Source organism: Syngnathus typhle, linkage group LG12 (assembly GCF_033458585.1).
Source record: "Syngnathus typhle isolate RoL2023-S1 ecotype Sweden linkage group LG12, RoL_Styp_1.0, whole genome shotgun sequence".
NCBI lineage: Eukaryota > Metazoa > Chordata > Actinopteri > Syngnathiformes > Syngnathidae > Syngnathus > Syngnathus typhle.
The window spans coordinates 6,963,217-6,981,447 of NC_083749.1; the positions used below are offsets into that span (position 1 = coordinate 6,963,217).

Sequence of the window (18,231 nt, forward strand, 5' to 3'; positions counted from 1 at the left end):
TTATGTAACAGACAGACAGAAAATAAATGATCCGTAGTGGGTCCATTTGTGTCTGGTATCTTTCCACTCAAAACGCAACACTAATGTGAGAAGGAACGTGGGTGGGGAGGAGAAGATGGGGGTGAATTCCAGGTTGAAAAATGGAGTGTAATGTTTACAAAGCAGCTGAGTTATATGATGCTTAACGTTAAACTTTTATCATCCGTTAAATGCAATCGTAAATATTAAAGTGGCTGTAAACAAAAGCGTTCTGGTTTTGGTCCCTTCTCGGCGCTCACGCGGTAATCGGCTTTGGCTGTTGAAGCCACACAGAACCAAAGAAACTGAAAAAAAAGGGGGGAAAAAAAGTTTGCGCCATCTGGGAACAAGATGCCTTCATCAGGTCACTTTCAAGACAGTTGGTAGAAACTTAAGTCTGGTTCACCCATACAATCCGATACGAACAACTGTGCATTTTCGTTTTATTTTCCACTTCCACCCATTTTTTTTCAGGAATTTTCAAGAACGCACCTATAAAACTACACCCAAAACACGTCAACAAACGAGAATTATCCGCGTTGGTACAAGCTAACTTTGAGGCCATTTTGTAGCAGTACAAACTGTAGTAAAGCGTCAAGGCAGTTATTGCTGCCAAATGGCAACTGTTTTTGGTGACCTAGTATTTTTTGTCTGCATCAGGCAAACTACTGCTACTAATGTCTTACTCTCACAATATAGTAATAGTGATCCATTCATTTTCTATAGCGTTTGTCCTCATCAGGGTCACGACCGGGCGAGTTGAAACCAATCCCAGCTGACTTTGGTTGAGAGGCATGGTACACACTGAACTAGTCACCAGCCAATTGCTGGGCAGACAATAAATTAGAAAACCCACACGAGCACGGGGAGTACGTTCAAACTTCACACAAGAAGGCCAAAGCTGAGACTTGAACCCGGGACCTCAACTGTGAGGCAGATGTGCTAACCACTAGGTCTACTCTGTTGCCTCGTTAAATCTTACTTTTTTACAAATTTTATATGGCCCAGTTAGGACTTGTAAAAATTACAATGGGCCCAATTCTACCACCCCTGATTCCCGGTCCAAACAGCATGACTGCCATAATGAAACCTGAGACGGGCCAATGCATGTTGTCTTTGCGCGAGCATCTTTGTGTGTGTGCGTGATCCCTTGAGGCAAAGGCAAATGGACTCCAAGTGGCTGTGGGAGGTAAACAAACAAATAAACAAACAAACAGCAGCAGCAGGAGCAGCCGCATCGAATGCCTCAAGAAGCACGCAAACAGATAAAGCATCTCCATTCTAAATCTATGGATGGCATTTGTAGTCCCAAGCTCAAGAGATAGAAAAATTAACTGAACAGCCGCGAGAGAAAATACACGAACGAAAGGAGTGAGGAGCGATAATGTGCGTGTGTGCGTGCGTGTGTGTGTGTGTGTGTGTGTGTGTGTGTGTGTGTGTGTGTGTCAAACGCAAACAGAACAAGTATGAAGTTGCAAAATCACAGTTGCGGGGAGAAGACAATTAGACACAAGGGGAGGAGGGTGAGGGTGACAAAGAAAGGTGAAGCTGCCAAAGAGAAGCCTGCAGGGAAGATACATGGATATGCTTTGGAAACAATCTTCATTCACTCCAATGAAAAGCTTTTATTTCATACACTGGAAAGCCTATCAGGCAGGGAAGCCACGTGGCTTATATATCATAATTCATTTCGATAGAAATGCAACACATTTAGTTACGCAGTGTTGACGTCCAGCTTCTTGGAATTTCAATAAGTTTTAAAAAAGCCATTTCCAAAAACAGTATGAAATCTATTTATTTACGAAGGAGTAAAGCTGCTTGCCCTTCATATTTTGTTACGCAGTGTTGACCTCTTGGAATTTGAATACATTAAAAACAAAAACAAAACAAAAAAAACTGTATGAAATCTGTGTTTACGAAAAACTAAAGCTACTCGCCCTTCAAAACAATTGAGTCCTTATTATGTCCTTCTTAGCTTTCCAGTACATGCTATTTACATAGGAATATGCTTAAAAATAAAAAAAACTAATCTAATCAGGAAACAAATAATGGACGTAAACTTGCTTAATTTTTTTTCAAACTAAAATCAGATGTTCACAAATATTTTGATTCAACAAGTATCCCTTTCCTTTTATGGAAGATGGCAGAAATGGCAGAGTATTTACTGTCAAAGAAGTTTCGAGGCTTGGGACAATTTCAAATTAAACTAGGTCTCTAAACAATATATTGATTATCAAAAATAGTTTTGGATTTATTTAGTCATTTGGTGTCTACTAATCATTGTACCTCTCAAATAAATGAAGCAAAACACTTTAAGGTCACTTTGATGCTACTCATTAGCATTCGGGCTACATGGTCGTTATGTTTTAACTAATATTTAGTGATGTATTGCACATAATTGTACAGCCCGGTCACACATTTTCCAATACAATACAGAAAGTTGGTGACCCCTGTACTAGACTTTTTCTTTTATCGCATTTCTCTTCCATGGAAAATCATATGGAATCAATATGCTAGCAAAAATTTGTGCAGAATTAACGCTTTGAACACTGGCTGACTTGAAGTCTGGAAAAAATTTTAGACATCATGCAAAAAAGAAAATGGCGGTGTTCTTTGGGTAACGGACGACATCACATGAAATGTGCTGACACGCCACTGAATCAGCAGAAAACAACAACATTCGTTATCTAGTGGCAACAAACTTGCAGGGAGCCCAACATAATAAGTTTCTGCGTGACAATATCAATTATCATCACCAAAAAAAAAAAAAACACCAGGCAGTTTTTTTCTTGGGTCATATCCAGCTCTTACACACTAACACACACACACACACACACACAAAGTGACACAAATCAGCCAGCTAACAGATGAACAAACAAATGCACACTGGCTAAAAACTGAGGCACAACCAAGAAACGTGTATTCAGCACATACTGAAGTTTTTTTGCAATTGAAACTACTCTACTAGAGATCATAATGACTTGCTTAAAACTATACATAATGAATCAAACAACAACAAATTAGGAAATTCATTAAAACTGAGTGAAAAGCAACTAGGATCGTAACGACAGATGGCAATAATTGATTAGTGATCGTTGAATAATTATTCCGACTGTGTTGAATTAATTGTCAATTACTTTGAAGCTACGGAGGAAAAACAAGACCGCAATGAAACAAAAAGTGCTTTTGTTGACACAAGCGCAGGGAGAATATGCAAACTCGACAGAGAAATATTGAAGCTTATGTGCTAACCACTTTTTCACCGTGTTGCCTGTGGTAAATATTTGTATGAAACACACTTATGAAGCAAAACAGTAAGTAAGGCTGCAAACTGAGTGTGCCTTCTCTGGGTCGTGTGACAGCGTTTTATTGCATTAGAGTTCAACGCACACCGTTCACGACCTCAACTTCTCGTGCGTCACTTCCATCGGAAACTCAATATTTCTTGTACTGAACAAAATATGATCTTAAGTCCAACCCGTGCTTTGTCTCTTCTAAAAATCACAAATCAGAACTGGTCAGCTTCCCATTTCACGCCGATTGGCAGCATTTTCTCTCAGCATCTCATGCTCTGCGAAAATCGAATTATGTTCGGAAGAAATACATGGCCCGCGTCAAAAGATGGAGACGTCTTGTGAAATCTAATTGAATTGTCGCAAAGCGTGCGACAGACAGTGACACTCTGCAGGCCGCCGCTGTCTTAAAAATCAAGGTCATGCCTCACACAGTCGACCAGCAATGATAGCTTGCCAACGTGCATAACTTTTGGACTTTTTTCATTGGTAATGACCAACTAAACTGAATAATCGAGCAAAACAAGTGTAGCCAATCATCAAGAGTAAAATTAAAAATTAAAAACAAACAATCTCCGCCCTAGCACATTTGAGATACCGTGACTATCAAGAACATCTTCCCGAGAAAAGTGGAGTCACACAACAGCAAAACAACCCTCGATACCCACCCAAGAAAATAAGATCAGCTTTGGGGGGGGGGCACTCACTTCTCCCTCATGCTTGACGTTAACATCAGTACTTTCAACACTACTGTTGTTATTTTTTTTAGTAAACTTTTGACATCTGTTGGTTCCTGTCAAATAGCAAGCCTTTACTCCATCCTAATAAATAGTTTGATTTAGGATTTTTTTTTTTTTTTTAAATAACGTGGGTCACTTTGTTCTTAAAAAGCTATGTCAAATTATGACTTTGTCAAAATGTTTTAGGGTGATTAAAAAAGTGGGATTTTGAGCTTCTTTCTCGGAAAAAAAAGGATGTTTTTGTAAAAATGCCTGTTTTTGTTTTTACTCAAAATTTTGTACAACGCACCAAAATATTGCTATCAAGATTTCCTACCAGCAAAAAATGTGAAATTAATCTCACATTTTTTTCTCCAAAACGCACCATGCTAATTTTAGTCAACAAAACAGCTTCAAACTCTAAAGAAGCTAGCTAGCCAAAGAATGGCCCCAAAGTATGTGACGTAAAAGTATTTTGCTCAAGTGAAGCAGGTTGGCAATTCTACAGTCGCGTTGTCCTCAAACGACCAATTTCTTCATCGTCCTTTCACAGGCAGAAAAATGTTCGAAGTCTGGCATTTTTATTAGTTCAGCCCATCAAATCCATCATCTGCTGGCTCATGCCTGCATGAAATTAAGACCCTAAGGCCAGTGGAAAAAAACGTACAGCCCTGTGTTATGTTTTGGACACAGGCGATGTCACAAGGCGGCTATGAGCGGATGGTGGTGTAACAGATTTATTGCGTGACTGTTGCTGTGCTATCACATGCGCATTGCATATGAACGTATTTGCTTGTATTTTTTTTTTTTAACCCGCCAAACTCTTGCTTTTGAGTTTTGCTCTGTGGGTGTCTGAAGGTGAAGTCCCGCAAGCCTCGCATGTCAAACCACAATTATTTGCACAATTCAAGCAAGAATGGAAAATCATGCGCTTGGCCATCGTTTCAAAATAGCCTTATTTGCACTTTATTAAAACGGTTTAAATCTTTTTTTGCTCAGCAGAGCTAATCCTGACATCATGGTGCCGTTTCAGATCTGACACATATGCGTGACATGTCAGCGGCCACCAGAGTACACCAACTGAGGACACCACTTTCAGCATCAGTGCCCTACTGTCTAGTGCAGGCATGTCAAACATACGGCCCGCGGGCCGGACCCGGCCCGTTGGATGATTTGATCCGGCCCGTCATAAATTTCTGAGTATGTCAAAAAAAGAAGCGAGTCACTAGCTCATTTCTATCAAAAGTTATGATTCTTTAAAATAAATACAACTCAAATGCTCCCTCCGGCCGCTAGAGGGCAGTAGATGTGTAAAAGAGCTCACGTCCACCATGCGGCACTGACACGAGTTAGTACCAGGAAATAAACATTCGCTGGTTAAGCAGAGGTGTAGTACTCAAGCGCTTCTTTGAGCTACGAGGCAAAATTGGACAGTTTATGGAGAAGAAAGGACGCCCAGTAAAGGAACTTTAATGCAAGGAATGGGTGCAGGATCTTGCCTTCATGGTTGATATTACGCAATACTTGAATACACTTAACACTACATTGCAGGGCCGTAACAGAGTAGTCACTCAATATTACGACAGCATAAGTGCGTTCAAGATGAAACTGTCACTGTGGGAGACGCAGCTATCCAGCGGTGGCACCACGCACTTCTCATGTCTCACAGCTGTGCGTCCGAAGGCACCGGATCGTCCCGATTTGGATAAATATAAAGACAACATAACAGATTTGCTGCGAGAGTTTGAGCGGAGGTTTCAGGTTTTCAGTGAACTTGAGAACAAGTTCGGCTTTTTTCGCTCGCCATTTACAGTGAAGCCTTCTGGTGTGCCAGCTGACATTCAGCTCGAGCTTATTGACTTGCAGTGCGATTCCGCTATGAAGGATACATTTGGGTCCGTGGGATTGGATACGTTTTATCAGTATCTTGTGCCAGGTTACCCCAAATTAACAGCCATGGCTGCAAAGGTTCTCTCCATGTTTGAGACTACTTATCTTTGTGAACAGGTGTTCTCCGTGATGAACAAAAATAAAACAAAGCAGCGCTCAAAGTTAACAAATGAACACTTGAATGGCATTGTTAAATCTGCTGCTACTCAGGATTTGACACCTGATATCGACCCACTTGTAAAAGCAAAAAATGCCAAGTTTCAGGAGCCAGCAGCAGCAAGTAGACTGCAGGAGTGCAGTGAGAGAGAGAAAAAAGTGTGATGACACGACATTTGTTTGCACGCATGAATACAGATCATTAAAAATAAGATTAATCTGGTTTCATATTAAAGACAATTAATATTGTGCAGTATATTCTCAGCTTCAGTAGGCCCAGCCTAGTAGTTTGAGCTGATGTAGTCTAATCTTATTGCCCATGCACTGCTAAAACCTTTATTTTGTAATTTTATTTATTATTATTTCAAAGCAGTATGACAATTAAGGCAAAACATTTTTTTTCATAGCTCCCACTTGAGTTTGTTTAGTGTGGTGAGTTGGTTCAGGTGTAAAACTGCATTCACTCAACTGTTAAAATAAACCAGTTGTTAACACATTCAATGCCAAACATGAAAATCATTTTTTTTCTCCATTGTTTGTGAATAAATGTGTTATGCCTAGAAAAGATCCCTTGTCATCCGTGATTATAATATGTAGGGTAGGCTACAAATGTAGGCTGAATGATAAAGCATAGTACTGAAAAACAAAGCTAAATAGTTGGAGTTGACATTATTTTACTGATCCGGCCCACCTGAGAAAAGAAACTCTGGATCCGGCCCCAGAGCCAAACTAAGTTTGACATGCCTGGTCTAGTGTGTCACCCGCACGTCACACGGACATGTACAGTCCTCACTTCTGATTGGTTTAAAGAAGAAAAAATAATAATCACAGCCCGTTGCAGTCTCATGACGCTTAAAAACACACAATGATTTTGAGTGTTAAGATATGCATACTTATTTTCAGAGCACCCTTAGCGTCCGCCCACTTGCACACACGCACACACATTACTGTGAACTAAGCCTGGTGTACATGTGCTCAAATGACACGTCACCTTGGATAACCTGCGTGCATGGCAAAGAGCCCCAAATGACCTGGGTAAACACTGCTTGTTTGTGCCGGTCAGACTTAATCAAGCAGTCAAAATAGGCCACTTTCTTAACATGGTGAACACCGCTACCTCCCCCTCGCAAGCATACCTTCTGCTGAGTTATGTGAATGTTTTACAGTCTAAAAGTCACACAAACCTACCGTCCGGCCGTAGAGTTGACAGACACCTCAGTACTGCAGAAAATTCTGACAAGCTTGGTTTAGAACCATCTTTTATAAAAAGATGTCATGGTAAATCATGGGTATATTTTGGCAGTTTGCAAGCTTGTCTCTTGGTCCAAGTGGTTTGCATGCACCTTGAAGAGATTATGCAAAAACGGCAGTTGTGAACGGTTGGGCAAGGTGATTGACGCATGGACCAAGGAAGAAACCGAGATCGGAATCGACGTACACTTACCTTGCTACACTTACAAAAAGGACTTTCAGGAGTTTCTAGGAAAAGTAGGAAAATAAAAATGAAAAAAACAGTCTGTCTTTGCAGATCAAAAGGACGCATGGAAATAAGATTAGCATGGACAGGACAGGAAGACCTTGAGAAAGTGATATCTTCAGACATGGCCTGTTGAGTATTCACAATCATACAATAAAAAATCTTTCATCTCAAACAAGGAAGAAAAGAAGGGGGAAAAAAAATTCAACCCACATTCTATGCTCAAGTGTCCTGAGGCTTCCATTAACTCAAATAACTGCTACGAATTATGACTGGGCCCTTAAGAACTTGAGCATAAATACAAAATCACGGGGTTTGAGTGCTCCAAAAGAGTCTTGAGTTAGCGACATACAATACAAAACAGGAAGCCAGGCTCCGACAACGCAAATATGGCTAAAACGTAACTATCGACTCCGATCTAGCACACTCGGATGTTTTCGAGTGCCTAACTGCACTGGTTGAGTTTTGTTACAATTGGTCTATTTATTTATTTAACGTGAAAGGAAGAAGTCGCCCATCTCGAGACTTTCTCGACTCAATCATAGTAGGCTGTAGGAATGATGACAATCTGCCTTTAGATTTCCAGACACTCTGCGGGGCTACCAAGTAGAAGCACATACCGTATATAGGCAGCGTCTTTGTCAATTAGCCTCCCGCGCTTATTACTTTCCTCGCTAATTTGCAGGCTCTGTTTACCAGCGCAAGCCTTGAGTGAGGCTTGAAGTTATCAGCAATTTAATTATGCACAGTGCGCAGCACAAGAGGCCACAAAATGGAGGTGGGCTGCGAGAAAATATGTCATTCACGCAAAGCCAATACTTGCTTATTTGATGTCTTGGAGACTTGGGAATTTTCTTTTTTTTTTTTATTTCCTTGCCTTTGTACGCATCTGAGGGCATCTCGCACCAAATGATAGGTCTTACTTGGCGTGTCGTCTCACTGCAGCTGAAAAGATGTGCCGAGTCAGACTGTGCGCCGCTGGGGCTGGCGAGACAATACATAGACAAGATAGATGACGAGAGGTCGCTAGATCTTAAGTTACTGATAGAACATGAATCTTTGATGTATAGAGATAGCATTGATAGTATGGATAACGTGTGCAATCACATCGAGAGGTGGGTGGGTGGGGGGGGCAATGTGATTTCAAACTAGTACTCAAAACTTAATTCAAAATCAATATGTATCAACAAATTTGAGTTATTTATCCAAAATATGTTATTGCTCGCAGCAGCGTTGCATAAACATTTAGATAAGACAATTTTTGTATAACATGCATGGCATGACAAATTCCTGAAGATTCAGTCGGGGGTCACAAGACAACAAAATTAGACGATAGAAAATTGATGATTTCTTTTTTTAATGCGCTTCAAATTAAAAGGCACATTTGTTGGACTTTCAAGTGTCATTAAGTGGCAAAATCCAATTTTCCATCCCGTTTTGAGGACAATCTCATGACTTGTTTTGGACTAAACGCATGCTACATGCTGCCTATTCAGGCTGAAAATACTCGTAACAATCAGCCCCATGCGCGCGTGCACTCACCACACCACACTGCACTCTTCCTCCACTCCTCCTGTTGTTTTATTTTCCTCCCCATCCTTTCATTCCCCCAGCCAGCCGCAAACGCACGGACATGCGGCATCACACGAACGCACAACACAAACGCAGGCACGACATTTCATGCCATGTGATCGCACTAGCTCGGCATCACGCCAATGGCCAAACATATCACTTAGCAGAGAGCTGACCCACACATACACGCAAAAGCACACGCATTGAGCAAATGCATTTGTCCGGAGTTTCTCGCCACACGACATTTAACTGTAAGGAGAATTATCCAACATTTTCTTTATATAAAAAAAAAAAAAAAAAAAAAAAAAAAAGGGGGTTGCATATAACATTGTGTTTACTGTTCATTGTCTGCCATCTTGGAATCCTTTTAAGAGGAGCCCACCATGAAAAGTCAAACGAGATAACTTTTCAAGAGGCCTAATAGTGTTTTGCTGAGCCTGTTTTTCCAAAATGCACAAAACAAAGACACAGAGCCAATTGGAGACTAGTGTGTCTGATGAGTGAAAATCAAAAGCAACTTTATTATCCTGGCGAATGTGTGAAATTACTTGATGATCTTATAAAACACCTAGAAAGGCTCTGAGCACAGTTAGTGAGGTCAAAACAATGCTATCATGAGAAATGTATCTTATAGTCACAACTTTTTAAAATAAAGGTGTCAAAGCCTGGTTTGCGGTGTTGGCCTTGTCTAAAGCACTTAAGCCAGGCCTCTACTGAGTCTGGATAACACATCTCGGAGTTCTGAGGGTCAGGGTCCGAGGCTCGGCTTCAGCCTTTCTGTTGGGAGTTTGCGTCTTATCCCATTGCGATGGGCTTCTGAGCATAATTCCTTCCAACATTCTAAAAACATGCAACCTAGATCAGCAAATAGCAAAGCAATATATTTAAAGTACTTTAACATAATTTCCTTCTTAAATCATTAGCATTGTTCCCCGCCGCACAGACAGCAACAACAACCTAATGAAAAAGACTCTCGGGTGGCTTCATTGGGTACACTTGCGCAATCTAATGAGATGCCATTGTTCCAGAAACCTCCTGGGTTGCAGGAAAGAATAGATGTATGCAGTGGAAACATTTTCACGCAGAAGATTCATAGCTACGATGTGCTCTGTATCGCTGACTGAAAACAAAGACAAGTGGGAAGACTGCAGTTTGACTCACAGCCAGCGACAAGTCGGAACACACGCATGCACACACACAAAAACACACATGGCAAGGAAATAGAAAAGCATTGTATGAGAATGTGACGTATGCCCTCTGCCGCGCATCGCATGCCATCCACGGTGAGTCAGCGTTGTGGCTCAACAAGGGGGGAATGGTTGGCGCGTCAACATACACGTAAATCAAGAAGGGCCACATTAAGTTAATGAAAAAATGTGCTGCCAAAATGGATACACAGTAAAATACCTCTCCGTCGCAAGTTCTGGTTTCGTACATTTAATAACACTAAATCTTGTCTATTGCTGGTGTCGGTCTATTCTAATCTTGACCACTAGATGGTGGCAAACAACGTTTTCTAAGACGATGTAAATTTGAAAGAAAAGAAAATTCATAATTGGAATCATCTTCCGAAATGCTCATCCTCGCGAAGGTCGCGGGGGTGATGGAGCCTGTCCCAGCTGTCTTAAGGCGGGGTACACCCTGAAATGGTTGCCAGACAATTACAGGGGACACAGACAAATTACAACAATGAAAACCAGCCTATTTTATTTTTGTTGATTTCTTTTTTTTTTTAAATGTCATCCTCCATATTCCCTGCTTTAAACGCCAGGATAAAAGACAATGTGGTACTTCTGACAGAACACCCACTAACACTTCTGTCCAGTCTGGTCTCTGTAATGAAAACTCATACACGTCTTGTCATGATGTTGTCATCAAAAAGCTATATTGAGCTCATCACCGTCATGTAGTCGTGGAAAAAAGGAGTGTCAATAAAGTATTTTGTCATTGCCATTATTTACAAAAACAACAATTGTAACAATAATTGCACAGCAGGTTGCGCGAGATATGATCTGACATGAAACTAAAAATAAAACCCAAAAAAATGGAGGTGCATTTAATGCACTGTGAATTTGGTTTAAAAAGTGTCATGCAAATAAGGAAAAAGCTGTAAAAAAAAAATATATATCTTAAAAATTAAGGGACTGTTTTTGTGTGTTGCCGAGCAGACCAATGCATTTTTTTTTTTCCCTGTGCTTCTCACCAGTGCTTTCAAGCCTCAAATGGGATTGAAAAGTGCTGCCGTTCTCTCTGCTTGACACACTCACACGCATGCACGCACACACGCGCACACACGCACACACACGCACGCACACACACGCACACACACACACACACTTTTCCACCCTCCTCCTCTCCCTGGGCCCCCTCATGGAATGCTGTATAGTACAAGGCCTATGGAGGAAGGGCATCCCGGGACATAGCTAGCACGCTAGCACACGCACACGCATGCACACAAATACAGCTGCCGAGTGCTGTCACGACCCTCTGGAGTAGCGCCAAGGCAAGGAAAGGTTTAGTGAGAAAGGAGACAAGAAAGCACATGAACTTATTCACGTGTATGTGCTTGTGTGTGCTAATCATAAACATAAAAGTCGACTCTGTGTCTGACTTACATAACGTTTCATGTCATCTCCCAAGTGAAAATACAAAAAACAGGTATCGCAACTCAAAATTCCTGCGGCAACTTAAATTGTTAAAAAGCTTTGTGAATCTTACCCATGCAATCTTTCCACTTTAGCATACCGCAGTGTTTTTCTTGCGTTCTCAATAACATTCAATTTCAGCAAATTTATCGAACCGGCCGAGTCACTCCAAATCATTAAATCCATTGAAATCTTCGTCCTCTGTCACGTATAAACAACTCCACTGACTCAGGAAGTAGATGCGACGCTTCCTCTTGTACGTTGCTGACGTTAGACTCATCGTGAGTTGCAGTTCCAATTATTCCACAGGACCAGAGCGCCCTCATGTGGTTTAGTGTGAAAATAACATGTGAAGTGATATACTAGTAAGTAAGTAATGTGTTAATGATCAAGTAATAATTTCACATATAAGTCGCTCCTGAGTATAAGTCGCACCCGGCCAAACTATGAAAAAAAAAAAAATGCGACTTATAGTCCGGAAAATACGGTAATCAAATAAACTATGAGTCGCAAATTTGCAGGGACTACAGATACTGCATCAGTGTTAACCGTAGAACAAAATTAAATCGTGATGTCACACATTCAGTAAACACAGACCTCAAGGTTATACATTCTTGTTTTTTCTTTGGCTTTTTTGTACCTTTTCCTGTGTTACATTGTGGCGCTAAGACAGACACTTAAGACGTTGGCATCACCAGATCTGGCAAGACCCTTAACAAGATAAGCAGCGTAGAAAATGGATGGCTTGATAGATTGTAAATGATCTCATACAACAGCGGGTGTTTTGTTATGAATTCGCACAAGCCTTCAGATTTTCCAATTGCCCAAGAACATCAGATGATTTATTCTTTGTATTACCCCAAAATATTGCGCAGACCTGCATTAAGTTGCTAATATCATAGAATTATACTATTTTCCTTCAATATTTTCCATTAATTCCACGGTGGACTTAAGGGAACATTCCAAAAGGGGCTGCTGATGCACTTTAAGATTCTGTTTGGCCTTGGCAGACGTCTGATCTATTATTTTTGGCTGCGCTTTACTTTCTGGCAGTCTTAAAGGCTAAAATGAAATGTAAAGAGTAATGTGTACAAAACCACATAGACCTGGAAAAATCGCACCACTTCACATTAGTCTGACTGACAAGGATGAGCAGGTTGGGGAAAAAAACTCTAAATGAGTATTGCTGAGGAAAGGACTGAGAATCCACACACGCAGTTTGATATTCTGATAAAAAATGTATAATGTGTATAATATGTATAAAAAAAAATCTCCATAAAGAAGTGAAGGTGGAACGATTGTGACCTCAGGGTTCAAGGAAGGGGAACAGCCACACGCACAAAAATGACATTTAAATCCTTCTCACCCCAAATGCACTTCTACAGTTACAGTGGCACACAAAAAGCAGCCATTCAAAGAGATGATGTGTTCACTGCAGTGGGAGAAAAGGGGAAAAAAGACAGTCTGTGCATTGCAGGACTCCCACGCTTCAGTGTGGGTGGAGATTTGGGTTTTGTTTTGACTTCACTGTGACGCAACTTTGGATTTTTAATTTTTGTTTTAAAAAGGCACTTTCCCCACTGGTAGTCACCGACGGCTAAAAGTATGCCAACATTTGAACAAATTAATAAAACTAGGGGCAACCATTTTGAGATGACTTTTGAAACTCGAACGCAGCACCGCAGTGTCATGTCAGCACATTCAAATGAGACACACAGAGCCAATGCGTCACAGACGCAAAGCAATCTATATGTATACACAATATATATATTCAAATATATATTTACCCGAATAAATGTGGCTAGTCCATGGACTGTCAGTCGGCAGCGACGACCAATGAAGTTAGGTGGGAAAAACGCAGCTCCCGCCAGTTCTTGCTTCCGTCCTTTCTATCGGCTCTTGTGGCTCCTTCGTGGCCGTCCGTCGCGCACCTCCCTCGGCCACGCTCGCCTTCCGAGTGCCCGATGCCTGCGCAGGAAGTGGAACTCAGCTCACGCAAGCAGTTGACGGGGCAGCCTGACATCATGGCCCGTTTGACAAACGGCGCTTCGCATTAAAGACGCAGACATCTTGTTTGTGGAGAGTTGGTTAAGGAGGGTATGGTGTATGCGGAAGCTTGCTAACGCGACGGGAGAGGTGTCTTCGTCGATCCGCCTTTTACGGACACATGAACTCGGTGCACTCCGGAGCTTTACAAGAAGCCGGTGAACCACCCCCTCCCCCCTTCACATCATTTGACTTCACTTCTCAACCTAGAATATAGCAAAAGCGGCCTTTGTTGGGCCAAGTGTGTCGTGGTGCTTTCGTGAAAAGGCGAAGTAATGACACTGCACAGGGGTTCCTTGTGCGCGAGAACAACGTGAACATGTGTAGTCACCTCACGTGTCCTCAGATGACAGCTACGGACGAGTTAATGCGCATGCGTCTTTATTTTGTTTTTCCTCTTGGCAAAACCGGCAGCGCCTGCTGGTGGTGATATGGCTCACTGCAGCCAGGAGCAAAAGTTTCTCTTTCTCTCTCTCCAAATTGTATGATGGAATGAGCAATCGTTTATTATAATTTGTTGATTTTTTATTATTGGCTTATGATTTATTGATATACATTTCATTTTCAAACTTTCATAAACCAGCGGGCTATATTAAGCAACTTTTTATGTAGCTTTCCTGTGCAAGTGGGGAAATGACAAAAAAAAAAAAAGTGAAATGTATGACACGGCCTTCTGAGAGGCCAGCTTCTGTTTTTGGGAAAAAGAAGAAATGAAAACACATGCCATGACTTCATGATCATCAGCTTCTGAGTTCATGTACAGTCTACAGCTAGTACAGACGGCATAAAGCTTAATAATGAAAACAATATGAACATTGAGCTGCTCTTCTCCACAGTAGCCAAAACACTTAGGAATCAAACTTGTCAATTCTAGTTGAGGTAAAATGCAATGACAGTCAATAATAGGTAGCCACAAAATAAAATGTGCAATGGTAAAAGGAACTGAGCCCTGCCACAGAACGCAAAAATCTGACACGCCCTCTGTCAAGATGATGTAAAATGGCACCAAAGCACAACTTTTGTCTGAATAAAAATCTTCAACTTCAACACAGACACCAAAATAAGTCAAATAAATGTGAACTTGCAAATGTCACACTGTAAGTATGCTGAGCTTTGCTGATCTTATTTTTAGTTTAAATGGAGATTGGTTTGAATAAACATCATTCTGTCCTTGTTTTGATACCAAATATAGACATTAAACATTTCAAAGAATTTTTATTAGCTGACTTTACCTTTAAAAGGCACCTACCTTGAAGGCTATATAAGGTGATTGGGATGCAGCCATTGCCATTGTTATGCTTGGCAAGAACCTTGGTTGTCAAGTGTGTGTGTGAATGTGTGTGAGTGTGTGTGCATGAGAAGCTTCTTTCACACCGTCTTCATGGCAAATTTTTGCATCATAACGGTGACATGCGAAGGGCAGTGGACGGAACGGTCCAGCCGCAAGCGCATCTCCATTTGAAGTCTCTCTTATGACACAGATGCACAGTGGACCCATTCACCAGACCGCTTTTTTTCCCCCATCCGTCATTGGAACATTTATTAAACACAGAATAAAGAAGGAGACTGTCATATGTACATAACTGTGCAAATGCCACTGACCCACAGTAGCTTTGTTGTTTAACATTGAATAAGAGGACACGTTAGAAGCTGAATTTAGTGCATGATATATGTAGGTGCTGATAGAATTGAGAGTAAAGTTCAACCTAGGTCAGAACCTTTGCACTGAGGTGATCAGTGTGACCTTTAAAATGGATTTGGCAACATTCTGGGTGTCATAATTTTCCATGCTTCAACATAATTTCTTATTTCAAATTTCTGCACTGTACTGCCTGTAAATGATCATTTTAAAGACATATAAGGTGGCTGCTTTCTGTGCCTTTGGCTAATTGCTCTCATGGCGTCACATGATGGATGACACATCAACCACATGCTTTACGATCGTCTGAGCATGTGACCAGATACATGCAAAATATAGACACATACACATATATACATACACGCATATTGCAGTAGGCATCTAATTATCTTTAACTACATAAGCATGGGAGTAAACAATGTTATAAAATGTATTCACAACAAAGGATATAATTACTTAAATTTGGTTGCCATCCATTTTACGCAATGTTTAGTCACATTTAAACAGTCGTACGGAGTAAACAAGAGTTCCATTTGAAAGTGAACTTGCAAAATAAAACTTACTCTGTTGAAAGACCGACACTGACACCTAGTGATGTTTTACCAGCACTGCGGCAAATGACAGCGCACCAGCTTCATTTGCATGGATTTGAATTTGAAATAGGCAGATTCTATACCGCTGTAAGAGCTCTGGTCATCACCAAAACATTTTTGACGCTCTGGATTCTCACATCCGCGGTAATACACAAATGTCTGACACTTGGAAGTAATTATTCCAGTAGTAGAATAATTTTAATGCACATAAAATCGCTTGACATTCAATGGGCGCATGAGTGGACAACTTAAAATCTATTGCCTACATACGGGCCGTAGCATTGGAGCAGCCTACCGTACAATTAAAAAAACCCCAAAGGAACTCTTATATAAAAATCCCCGAAACATGAAACCACAAACACGATAACGTCACAAAATCGGTACATTTTAACACTCAACACATGAAAATCACAGAGCTTTGTGATGCTGAAAATTCACAGCTATTTCCAAAAGAACCTCATCGTTAAATTTCTGGTCTCTTGCAACTTTTTGCTACCTCACCTTGATCCCAGCTACATGTCCACAAACACCATGAAGCACCATCCCAGCCCGCCCACCATGAACATGGTGATCTGCATGCTGTAAATAAATCAGGTCGTTGACGGCGGCAAAGTCCAAGCGCCGATGGCCAAGCAGGAAGAGGATGACGGACAGCTTGTATTGCAGGCGCAGGAGGACGCGCACGCCTATATACTGCGCGAGGAATAGCGCCGACAGCGCCACCCACAGGAGAGAGGTGAGCAGGCTGCAGCCAAAGTAGAGCAGGAAGCGCAGGAAGCTGTAGATGCAGCGCGAGCGCACGTAAAGCTCAAAGTTGTTGTACTTGCTGCGCACCAGCTTGGTGGTGTGCGCCGGGCCGCACGCTGAGTGCATGCAGGTGGTGTGGGGGCCATGAAAGCTGCGCACCCGCCGAGGGATGGGGATCACAGGCATGGGTGGGCTACAGGAGCCCCCGGTTGGACGACGTGTAGTCCGTCGTGCTAGCTGCTGCTAATTGCATCATGTGGTGGCTGATGGTCTTCTTTTAAGCGGATTCCACAGACTAAAAACACAAGAACCACATTAGTGTTTTTGCAACATCTGCATTGTATTCAAGGGTGATTTCCTGCAAAAAAATCTGACAGTCAAAAAAATGTGTTAGGCAGTCATGATAATACTACTATATTACATATTATATTACTATTAGGGCTTTCATGAATTAAATTTGATGTTTATTTTAATTGTTTGTACAGAAACAGTTTGGTGTGCCTTTATTTATGAAAATGCGTTAGTGAGTGAGACCTTCTATGTCACTAATATGTCACAATTGAAAAAATTGACAAATACCAGTGTGCTGCGATTTGTGCCCCAAAAAATTAACAGCGTTGTGAACAATAATTATAATTTTGGGGTCACCCAAAATAAACTTGAGGATCTATCATCTGTGGTTTGGTATCATGAATACTGTGAGTCAAGTGTCACTTAGCAAACACAATCCCGCTTCTAACAAAACTCACCGTAGCTCAGCTTGCAAGAAGCTACCACTAACAAATTACTAAATTACTCATTTCGTATTTGTGCACAAGTCGTGTATTCCTCACAAGCATTTACCGTAATTACGACTTTACTACTTAGTGGCGGTAAGTCAGACAATAGCTCATCTCCACTTGGAGAGCAATTGCGTATGACACTTGTGTTAGCAAAATGCTAGCCTGTTCTAATGTTTGTGGAAAGCAGTGCCTTAATTGCCATTTAACCATTTTGCAGAATAATAATGTCATTTTCAGTCCTTTCATTCTATCCATTGAGCATAGTTATAGCATACTTACTTACATATCGAGCATACTTACATGCTACAAGCCAGATGATGCTGTTGCTGGCGGAGATAAAACTGCCAGAAATCACCCGATGTCGCAAAATGTGGCTCGACAAACGCGTTGACGGCACTGCGCATTTAAAGGGCCAGTATTACAAACGGACGGAGAGACAGACAGACAAACAAATGCGCATAACTTCCATAAATAAACCAGATTGATCATTTTGCTGTTGGGGATTTAAGGGCAAGTGCAAAATTAGAAGAACAAACTGTGTTGTGATCATCATCTATTACATCTACCTTGACATGGAGTAAGCAAGAGAAACACACTAGAGGGCGCCATTACTCCAATTGTGAGTTTCTCATAATAAAGACTCTTAGGCCCTGC

The 18,231-nt window shown here is 41.3% G+C and overlaps 2 protein-coding genes across 3 annotated transcripts in view; both read right to left on the reverse strand.

Annotated features, from left to right (window-relative positions):
* LOC133163024 (nucleus accumbens-associated protein 2) overlaps positions 1–14,106 on the reverse strand; it is a 31,165-nt gene extending 17,059 nt beyond the window's left edge. The window contains exon 1 of one of the 2 annotated variants that reach the window (XM_061292536.1): positions 13,558–14,106. The gene's annotated coding sequence lies outside the window, so the exon portion shown is untranslated. Of the gene's footprint in view, positions 1–11,843; positions 12,159–13,557 lie in introns of those variants that run through there. The other variant, XM_061292535.1, reaches the window with a different exon arrangement.
* Positions 14,107–14,522: 416 nt separating this feature from the next.
* LOC133163026 (transmembrane protein 250) lies at positions 14,523–17,939 on the reverse strand. The gene is given in 3 exon segments (XM_061292539.1): positions 14,523–16,635; positions 16,637–17,090; positions 17,878–17,939. Coding segments are annotated over 2 exon segments (420 nt in total). The 5' UTR covers positions 16,982–17,090; positions 17,878–17,939; the 3' UTR covers positions 14,523–16,560.
* Positions 17,940–18,231: the final 292 nt, after the last annotated feature.